We start from the raw sequence: 10,870 nt of genomic DNA on the forward strand, positions 1-10,870 counted from the left end.
GAAACAGGTTTGCATTGCCCCAGTAGTGCTATATAAGCTGCTGCTTCCTGCAGTGACCACATGGTGGCGATGTAAGCTCACTTATCAGGCACACTGTATAAGGGACTATAGTGTCTGTATGAATCAGGCACAGACTGCTGCAATCAGAAGTATTCAACCCCTTCCCATAAAAGTACAAGCTTTCTGCTACTTTCAATAAATCAGCGAAACAAGAACAATTTTAATATCGCAAGGTGACCAATATCACAAATGATTTCTCCAAATTCCCTACAAAATGCCACTGTTGAAGACGACAACAGCCTCAGAATGAATAAACCCCTTAATGGCTTCTTTAGTAGAGAGAGTGCAAATCTATTCACAGGACTCGGTCCAGTGGCCAGATCAGTCATTATGGCCATCAGACAGATGCACAGAGGACTGCCTCCTACCTTCCAGCATCTGCAGCGCTGCTTTATATTATCCGGGCTTGAACACTGCAACAATATTGTCCCGGGCTGGCAAATAAGAGGAGCCAGGGGTGCCGTCATGTAAGAGGCAGTTTGCAGGGCTACCGACTGATGGTCACATATTCGTGAGCGGGCCTGCTCCTGTGAATCCATTTCCTACCTTCTCTAGCCTTCAGTACTTGGTACATCACCTCTGGCTGTTATGACCTGCTGCAGACATGAGACATGTAACCAGACACCAGCTTCTGGCAGCATACACCATGTTGCATTTTGTCTTGAATTTGAAGAAACCACTTGTTCTGTTACTCTATGAAGTTACATTGTGCTTGTTTCATTGGTTTATTGAAATCGGCAGAAAGATTGTAAATTTTGTTATTAAACCTAATTACCAATGAGGGGTGAATAGTTTGTTTTGATTGCAGTTGTATACCCCAATGGTTGTGTTTTTATTATAAGGCTTAACGACTGATTTGATTTCAGAGCCATAACCCTAATGCAAAATTTGTAAGTGGCCTTCCACCTACCATGCGCCACTAATATTGGCATTTGCCCTTGTGCCGGATAGACCTTTGTGCCTCTCAGGTGCCAGGATCTGATCACAACTGGAATGAAGGCCCTATTGGTGTCAAGCCAAGAATCTGCTCTATAAATTGGTTATTCCCATCTCATAACGTGATGGCTTACTGGTAGGGCCGCCATAGAACTTTGTGCAAAGTAAGCCCCTCATTGTATTTCTGAATACTATAGGCATTTTTGCAATAATAAAAAAATATATATATATTTAGCAGGATAGGATTTAATTTTGTAATCAGCCAGAAAGGCCAGTGCTGCTGCACTCTGCTGATGGAAAGCAGCAAGTGTTGTGTCGTCAATCTGCTCGTCGCTCTAAACCAACCAGATGCCCGGGTGTCATATTGCCAATAAACGTGCGCCACGTTGCGTAGTTTGGATAACGCTTCACCAGACTACATACCACAGATCACTACACCAGTGTTAGTAAAAGTGTCTTACTAAGGCCTGTTTCACGTTTCCGTTTTTTTGACAGTCAAAATCCGCCAATTTTAGAAAAAACGGATCCACCCCTTTTTTGGCGGATTCGTTTTTTTCCCCCCCATAGACTTACATTAGCGGCGGATCTTGACTGACGGTCGTCCGTCTCACCCGGTTTTTGACCGATCCGTCAGAATTTTACCGGCTCCCGGGCGGACTCTGAAACGTTTTTTCACAGCGACGGTCCGCTATTTTGTATTGCGCATGCCCGGCAGATTTGCTCTGGCAGGGATTTTCTCTCTCTCTAGGACGCGGTTCCTTTAAATTTGACTTCAGCGGATCCGTCAAAAAAAAAAAAAAAGGCCCGGTGGCATCCGTTTTTCGCATCTTTCACGGATTGCAACTGAACAAAAAAAACGGAAGTGTGAAACAGGCCTAAGGCTGCAGTAAGGTAAACTCAGGAGAAGAGATGATCATTAATGTATGGTACTGTATATACGTCATTCTGCCCCTGAAAGTTTGTGACCCTTGTGTCATGCCCCATCAGAAGCACTATGCCATTATTTCTCTAATTCTGTGCTAAATGGAAGCAAAGTGTAGTTATAAAAAGCTGCAGGGAATCTGCATCTGTCTACACGATGGCACCTGTGGCTTTGTCACAAATATTAGCCCTTAGCTGTGCAGGTCTCCTAATCTGCATACAACACAATTATTTTAAGACAAATTTCTTGGGAAATGTCCCAAGCCTGTGAAGTGCTATTTCCGTCACCAGATCTCTGCAACAATTATCACAGCACTGCCGCCAAAGACCAACCTCAGCGGTAGGTGCATGAAGGAGCGGCTGTCAGTGCTTTCAGACAGGCGAGGATGCCTCACTTTATCGTTTGAGACTTTTCTGGCGTCTGAGTTTTTTTTTCCATTGAATGACCCCATTAAAGACGCTTATAACTCTACAATATTATTACATCTATGGCAGAAAATCCCCTCTTTTAGCAGAAATGAGTCTATATAGAAATTTATTTGTACAGAAAAAAAATTTTTTTTACATAAAAAAAAAGTAATGCAAGAACGTCTCCATTGCACATTGGATTGCTCAGGTTGATGCCTGGTAATGAGGATGGATGAGTTATTACTTCATGAAAGAAACGCAGCATCCCCTGTGCTGGACAGACCCGAGCGCTGCCCTTTCAGTCTTTCATAATGGCTTCTGTCTGGTTCTCTGCCGCCAACGCCAGTTGTTCCCTCCGCTTGAAGTACCGATACGCCCGGACACTGCACAGGTAGCCTCCATACAGAGTCAGCAGCATCATGGACCCAGAAAACACCTTATAACCAATGTCTGCCAGGCGCCTGGAGGAAGCCATCCTTGCCCTAAAAGAGAGAAAGAGAAAATAGGGCCTTCAGCTCCGCTGATACCAGAATACAATATGGACAGTTCAGCAGTGAGACTCACACGACTGTCCTGCAATTACAGCTTAACTATTCACATAACAGACCCTATGTGTCTCATTGTTGGGACGATATGAAATCTGGGATTCTATTTTTCTGTTAGTCTTGTATTTAAAGAATGTGTGGTCGCAGCTCTATTCCAACAGGTGACATAGGACCCATGTTTTGGTGATTGATGAGACCCCAAGCAATGAGACACTTATCACAGTTATGATTATTGGACAACAACTTTAAAGGGGATGTCAAGTGCGGCTCACTTGCACATCCGGAGAGGAGAGATCAGACTCCAGGAGGAGCCTCGGAGACTCATCGGTGGACGGTGAGCAAAGAACGGTTAGTTTCTTCATAGCAAACTGCCCCCGGGGCAAAGGTTTCCTGAAAGGGGACAACCCCTCAAACTAAATATCTGTCACATAGAGCTACAAACTGTCAGAATGTGCTCTATGGAAGCGATTGCTTGTCTTGATAAAGAGATGGGCTCCCAATTCATGATGTTGCCACCATACAAAGTTTTCTTCAAAACCTTGACACCCCAGTAGCATTTGTTCTCACACCCTCCATGCATTTAGTAGCTGTGTCAGTACGGTACACATATATCCTATATACTGTAGTATATTATGACTATATTGTACAATAGCACATTTTACCATTTACCTTTCATGTCTCCCCTATTTCCTCATAGATTGTACGCCGCGAGCAGAAGGGCCCTCACTCATCTAGGTGCCCGAGTTATGTGTTATTCTGTAATGTCTATTGTGTGTACAAGTCCCCTCTAAAATTGTAAAGTGCTACAAAATATGTTGGCGCTATAGAAATACAAGTTATTATACAGAGCATTGGAGGAGTGGCGTATCCCCTGCTGCAATAAGACTGATGGCATAGCAAACGCTGTCGCCCATCATGAATATGTCGCCCGGCTCCCGTCCCATATCTGTCCACTTTGTCAAAGCTAGGTGAAAATGGAGTGAAAATGCCAAAAGTCGACTCTTTTTAGAGCCAAATAATGAGACTTTTCAAAGCTTTGCAGTTTACATTGATTCTCTCGGGTTGATTGAGGATCACATTAAAAGTTCAGCTTTTCGTTGATGTGGTCATAAATAAGCTGAGAGGAGTTAACAGAAATAAGGAGCTCACTGATGAATTCTAAGGGTATGTGCACACGTTGCGGATTACTGTGCGGATCCGCAGCAGATTTGGCCCTGCAGATCCGCCAGAGAATACAGTATAATGTTATCCAATGAATAAAAAAAAACGCTGTGCACATGCTGCGGAAAAATCTGCGCGGAAACGCAGCGGTTTATTTTCCGCAGCATGTCAATTCTTTGTGCAGATTCCGCAGCGTTTTTACACCAATTCCATTAAAGAAATCTGCTAGAAATCTCCAGGTAAAACGCAGGCATTTTGACCTGCCGATTCCGCATGGAAAAATCTGTACACGAATCCGCAACGTGTGCACATACCCTTAATCTCATTCTGCAGCTAGCAGTGAAAGAGCCTTAAAACCAAGTTACAAGCAGGGCTGTGGAGTCGGTAAGCCACAGTTGCGACTCCGACTCCTGGATTTTTTCCGGCTCCGACTCCTTCATAAATGGCCAATTCATAACAACAAATTTACTGTTGTAAAATATTAAACATCGTGCTTATTCAGTTTCTCACCATCATATAAGTAATCAGACCACTTAGAGCAAAAACTACATTTATTAGAATACAATTAGAATATAGCAAATAACTTTTATAAACTTTTCTAAACTGTAAGTAAATATGCAATAAACACTTTTATGCAGTTAATAAGAAGAAATCTATAAATTTGTCCTCAGAAAAAGTATTGCCTCTGTCAGATCCTCCTTCATGGATGCCCTCAAATCTGATCTAATTATTTTGAGAGCAGAGAACAACCTCTCTACACTAACTTGTGTTGGTGGCAAAGCAGTAACGACTCGGGCAACATCTCTGACAATGTCAGGATACAGAGGAATCGCTTGTTGCACTGTTATTTTTGATGAACGGTCAAATTTCTCAATTTCTTTTAGTGCACATGAAAAATTCTGCTGAAATGTACTGGCTGTGTTCCTTGATGGGGATGACTCTTCTTCTATGCGGGAACGCTTTGCACGGTCCTTGTGATCCAAATATTTTTCGAAATTAAATTCTTTATCAGTTGATGAGGGTGAAGATGTGGCAGGACGACCAAATTCTTCTTGTTCCTCCTGACTGTTCTGCAACCCTTTCATCCTTACTGCTATTTCAAACAAAGCTTCTTTTCCTTTACTTAGCTGTTGATCATCTAGAAGAATCCGATGCATTGGGTCTACATAAACAGCTGCCAAAAGAATGTTATTTTGTAATAGTAGCTCCTCTCTCCGTTTCATTGATGTAGCAATGCCACTTGCAATTAACCCTCCTCTTTGGGACAGGCGAAACATCAGGTTCTTCCACTCCTTTAAGAAAATACCTGGAGTTAAGTCCTCTGCTTGTAATTTTTCAGTCACTGTAAATGGGTGCTCTAGCAATTTTTCCAGCTCAGTCACCTGATTCCACTGACTTTCATTTAGCGTCAGTTGAGGGTTAGCCATGTCTACAAGAAAGGTTTTCAGTTCAACCAAGCGCTGAATCATTAAGTAAGTACTGCCCCATCGTGTGGCTTGATCAATAATTGCCCCTTTTCCAGCATGTCTCTTCAAAACTGAGTCAACTTTAGGGGTTCTGGCAACAGTAGCCAATTTTCTCACCTTGCCAATCAGTGCAGCAGCATGTCCTTCTTGCAGACTGTCTCTTATAGCCAGCTGTAGCGTATGCACAACACAGCGCATGTGATGAATGAAAGAACATATTGACACAGTTTCAACAAGATCATCTAAACTATCATGTTGCTGTTCATCTGAAGCAACTTCAGTTTGCTCCTCAGTTACAATACTGTGTTCCTCTATTTCAAACATTTCTGTGTCTGTGGACCCAGAATGTTCTTCTAGCTGCTGGTCACCATCATTACTCTCATTCATTAGCTTAATAGTACTTATCATATTTGAAGCATTGTCAGTTACGACAGAAAGAACTTGCTCTTTTTTAAGTTCATAGTCTTGCAGAACCTTTTCCACCAAGACCTGGAGAAACTCACTGGTGTGATGAGCTTTGGTGTCTTTTACTGCCAATGTCTTGGTAACTATTTCATTTTTGTCACAAACAAATCGGACATTGATGGCAAAATAGTTCACTCTGTGACGTGTGCAGGCATCCATTTTAAGAAACAGAAAGCGTCCCTTGAGAGTTTTTTTAAGTTCTTCCTTTTGTTTAAAAGCTTCTTCGATTACTAATTTTCTAATACTCTCTCCAGAGAAACACCAAGCTTGCAGGCCATTTCCCCATTCAGACACATAAAAGCTGGTCGTGAAAATAATGAAATAGGCACACTATCCTTTACAACAAGCTCTATGATCTGTTTTTTAAATGTATCTACTGTCATTGTCACAGTAACTTTGTCACTGACAAAATATCTTGCAACTGATGGCTGCAAAGTTCTCTGCTCCTTTGTTTGGCTGGAAGAGCTGGGCACTGGTTCGTTGGTTTGGATGCAGTCTTTCTCATCCACTGCTTTCAGTACTTCTGGATGAAAGCGCTGTAAATGTCTCTTTAGATTAGAAGCTCTGGTAGGAGCATTTTTATCTTTGCCTGAATATGCACTCATCTTGGCTTCACAGCATTTGTTTTCGTCTGGATCATTTGTCATACACTGACAGACATAATGTTTTCTATCTTGAGTGATGGTGAAATGTTCAAATACAGCTGATTTAATGTGATGCTTCTTTGACATTCTCAGGTTTTTAATTCTGCATTCACAATCCAAATGACAATTGTTTTTCCTAAAAACAATTGTACAAAATTATTGCCAGGTCGTACAACTGATATAGTGGTCAGTAATACTGTTATTATTCCTCATGTACTCACAGTTAACTGATGCAAAGTTTGTTGAAAAGATAATACTTCTTACAGTCTTCCTCTTCTGAGTAGCAGGCAGCTGTGAGATGCTTGGAAGACGCACACCTAGTATGATCTAGTCTAGAGGAGGAGCTTTACTACTAAGAATTTGCAACACATTTTCACTTTCAGTTTCATACATTGTAAGTAGGGGGGTTGAGGCAGCATGAGGTTAACCAAGTATAAGATTAGATAAGGGCAGTGGAGAACAGTGACACACAAGAAGTAAGAAATGTCTCTATCTCCAGCAGAACTGCTTATCACTGTTGTTCATAGTTTGACAGAACATATATATTTGAGTAACATTTATAAAATTCATATGAAAGTTCAATTATGAAATATTATAATATTAATATTAATATTTTTTTTAAAGCTGGAGTCGGAGTCGGTACATTTCTACCGACTCCGACCAAAACTAACTCTGACTCCACAGCCCTGGTTACAAGGGTTATTTTTTAGCTCAAAATACATGCATATAAGTGAAAAATAGTAATATAATGTCCATGTACAATCCTCCCCAGTTTCCCCTCATTCTAGAAATCAGGGTTGGACGGTTGGAGTTAAGCACATTTTCTGAAGTGTTTGGTTGCCGCTCACTCACCTTATGGGCAGTGAAGATAGTCGCATGCTTGGCCAAACCGAGCAGGAAAATGTAGGGGAAAGAGGGGGTCAGGAGGAACAGTCCTTGGCTTACAGCCATACACTTTAGTTCCTAACTCATGTAACTTGCACATTTGGAGAGGCACTGCACCTACTGAAATTCCCCCACAATGTTATTTTACGGCAAATACCAATGCAGAAAGTCACAAACAAAGCCGGATCAGGAAGAAACGCGAGACCAGAGACCAAGCCCGACCCATCCAGTGATCAGATAATCTTCTGCGAGACCCGTGCGTCTACCATGGTGTACCATAATTAGTACAATACAACATATTATACATATAATGTAGCTCGGGTCTTTGGGAGGATGTCACCTCTTCCAGCAGAGGAGCAGAACATCCATGGTGTAATTTCATATGGATAGAACCTACTTTGTTCTAGCTATCATCAGAGGCTCGGCACGCAACTCCCCCCAATAATCTGACCAGATGGTGATCTTAAGAGGACGGCCGCACTAAGACCAACAGAGGGAGCTAACAAACCAAGTTCTTTGAGATATAAAGGGGTCGTCGCATCTTGTTTATTTATGGAAGATCCACAGGATATCTGAAAAAAAATGTATAGTAAATGTATGTCCCACACATATAGGGCCGGCATCTATCTCAAAGCCCAGGCTCTGTGGCACAATGGGGAGATTGTCAGAAATCCCATATAAATTAGTGGAATTTACGACCACGTTTTCACTGACAACAGAGCTTGTTAAGAACCCCGTTCTTCAGACAGATGTAGGTCCTGTAAGCGAGACCCTCATCTACTGTACATTTATTACATATCCCATGGATGTGCTAGGAGTGTACAAGATCGGCAAACAAACATTTCAGATTAGATCGGTCACGGACAATATACAGCGGCATCTGTCGACCACAGGGTCCGTATCTGTGACTCCCACCGCTCCTAGGTAGGTTTGCTGGTACTCCCTGACGGCGGCCTACTGACTTCCTATTCTGTCCGAAATACGTCAAGCGATTGCTACATTGGATGAGCTAATCTCACTCCTCCTAGATCTCCTCCAACCCCGACGGAACATGTCCAATTAGCTGCAATCACCTGACGCCATTGAAAAGGAAGCCAAGAAACCAGCTGGGGACACCGGCCGCGGTACAGAGTAATGGACACCTCATGTGAAGTTATCAGCCTCTGCAGGTCAGAGGAGCCCCCCCCCCCCTCCCCACAGAGCGGGTCAGAGGAGCCCCCCCCCTCCCCACAGAGCGGGTCAGAGGAGCCCCCCCCTCCCCACAGAGCGGGTCAGAGGAGCCCCCCCCCTCCCCACAGAGCGGGTCAGAGGAGCCCCCCCCCTCCCCACAGAGCGGGTCAGAGGAGCCCCCCCCTCCCCACAGAGCGGGTCAGAGGAGCCCCCCCCTCCCCACAGAGCGGGTCAGAGGAGCCCCCCCCCCTCCCCACAGAGCGGGTCAGAGGAGCCCCCCCCCTCCCCACAGAGCGGGTCAGAGGAGCCCCCCCCCTCCCCACAGAGCGGGTCAGAGGAGCCCCTCCCCACCCCACAGAGCGGGTCAGAGGAGCCCCTCCCCACCCCACAGAGCGGGTCAGAGGAGCCCCTCCCCACAGAGCGGGTCAGAGGAGCCCCTCCCCACAGAGCAGGACAGAGGAGCACCCCCTGCAGGCAGGTGGGAGGAGCCTCCCCAGGGGGCATACCTCCAAGGTGATAAAAAGGGATAACCCTAATGTGCCCTGCGGCCACGAACAGGGTGTCAGGAACCCGGGCTTACAGCACAGCAGACAATGAGGGGGTAGACAGGACAGGAGACAGCCCCCCAGGAGTGCACCATGCGGAGGCCTCTGTACATGCTGTGCAGGGAGCAGCCGGTGCGCCCCCTGCAGGCTCTATGCTCCAGCTCTCTGCACAGCACATCCGGTGGGATCACGTCCACCCCCGCGGACAGGGGCGCAGCCCCCCTAAACCACCCACATAACACAACACACGACTTTACCTGTGACTTTCAGCCACGCTCTGACGTCATTTCCAACAGGAAACACGTGATTCCGCCGAAGAACCATAGAGAGGAGCCCTTCTATCTGGAGACATTATCTATGGTAAAAAGAGAGCGGCGCCTGAGAGAGCACGTGACTGCACCTCACCAATCAGCCTTGAGCACCTTCCCTGTGCGCGGTGTCTGCGGAGAGCCGGCCCCAGGTGCCTCCCTGCTGTCCGCTTTCTACCCGTTGTTTGTCTCCGTTGTGGTCCGGTTTCCCCTCTCTCCATTCCCCTTGTGACGTGGAGGGTTTGAGGAGTCTTCGAGTACAGTCCAAAAGGACCCGAATAACATTTACAGAAAACACAGAAGCGTAAACAAGCGCAACGCAAAAATGTGTCAGGAAAATGTAAAAAGCGCTGTGTGGAGAATCGCCGGAAGTGTCTTTTGCTTGAAAATGTCCTTGATTTTGTCTGCCCTCCAGTGCACGCAGTAAGGGTATGGTCACACGCTGCGTTTCTTTCTGCTCAGCAATGCATGTCTTGGCAGGAAAAGCCGCCAGCGTGCACTATGTGCACTTATTTGCGTTTTCGTTGCTATGTGTTCCTTGCGCTGGGTGCAGAGCGCTGCAGGCCTGCCATGCTGCCATTACAGAAGCTGCAGTGCATACATGGTGTACGTGACATGAGGCCCAGGCGGTTTTCTGGCGCTCCAGCACACATTGTTTTTATGCTGGAAAGCGTAATCTTTCATCATATGCTGGTGTTTTGCAGTATTTTTACTTACACAATTTGGCAGGATTTAGAGAGAATCTGTCACCAGGTTGTTGCTACCTCATGTGAGAGCAGCATAATATAGGGAAAGAGACCCTGGTTCCAGTGATGCGTCACTTAGTTTACTGGATGCAGCAGTTGTGACACAATGTAGCAGAGCTCAGAAAGCTGCCCCGGCCCCCATCACAGTTTTCTGTGTATATTGACGGTGAGCGGCTAATCAGTGGGGGTGGTGTGTCGGACCAGGGCTCGTGTGAGCTGTAGTCCAGGCAGTGATAATCTCCTGCTAATAAATCACTCATTGTATGTAAACAGCAGCCCACAGCCTGATAAGTGGCACATTGCTGAAATCTGTCTCAGCTGCTACATTATGCTGTCCTCAGATTACATAACAAAAAACTGCTGACAGATTTCCATTTTTTCACAATTTTATAGAAAAGCCGATGAGAGCTCCTCAATAGTGTACCCAGAGCTTGCTGTGGGTAGGCGATAACTTGCTAAAATAATAGGAATATCCATTAACCCTGGAGTGTAGCTGTTAGAATTGCACCAAGTTTAGGCAACTATCTCACTATCAGTTAAATGTAAAGGTAGAATAGAGCTGAGTGTTTTTACTCATTTTTTTAACCCGTTACTGACACATGTAGGCCGG

At 45.0% G+C, this 10,870-nt stretch overlaps 1 protein-coding gene across 4 annotated transcripts; it reads right to left on the reverse strand.

Annotated features, from left to right (window-relative positions):
* Positions 1-2,435: 2,435 nt before the first annotated feature.
* Positions 2,436-9,614, reverse strand: COX14 (cytochrome c oxidase assembly factor COX14). 4 transcript variants are annotated; one of them, XM_073546125.1, is made up of 2 exons: positions 9,464-9,614; positions 2,436-2,807 (listed from the first exon to the last, which is right to left on the reverse strand). In XM_073546125.1, the coding sequence occupies exon 2, from the start codon at positions 2,798-2,800 to the stop codon at positions 2,624-2,626; it is 177 nt and encodes a 58-aa protein (XP_073402226.1). In that variant the 5' UTR covers positions 2,801-2,807; positions 9,464-9,614; the 3' UTR covers positions 2,436-2,623. The 4 variants fall into 4 exon arrangements, with proteins under 4 accessions (XP_073402226.1, XP_073402227.1, XP_073402224.1 ...); XM_073546126.1 differs by lacking the exon at positions 9,464-9,614 and adding an exon at positions 9,168-9,408; XM_073546123.1 differs by lacking the exon at positions 9,464-9,614 and adding an exon at positions 8,565-8,585.
* Positions 9,615-10,870: the final 1,256 nt, after the last annotated feature.

Source organism: Dendrobates tinctorius, unplaced genomic scaffold (genome assembly GCF_039654945.1).
Source record: "Dendrobates tinctorius isolate UK_male_01 unplaced genomic scaffold, ASM3965494v1 ptg000145l, whole genome shotgun sequence".
Taxonomy (NCBI): Eukaryota; Metazoa; Chordata; class Amphibia; order Anura; family Dendrobatidae; genus Dendrobates; species Dendrobates tinctorius.

What these genes read in the sequence shown, in the direction of transcription:
- COX14 (XM_073546125.1), bottom strand. Translation starts at nt 2,800, where the DNA reads ATGGCTTCCTCCAGGCGCCTGGCAGACATTGGTTATAAGGTGTTTTCT.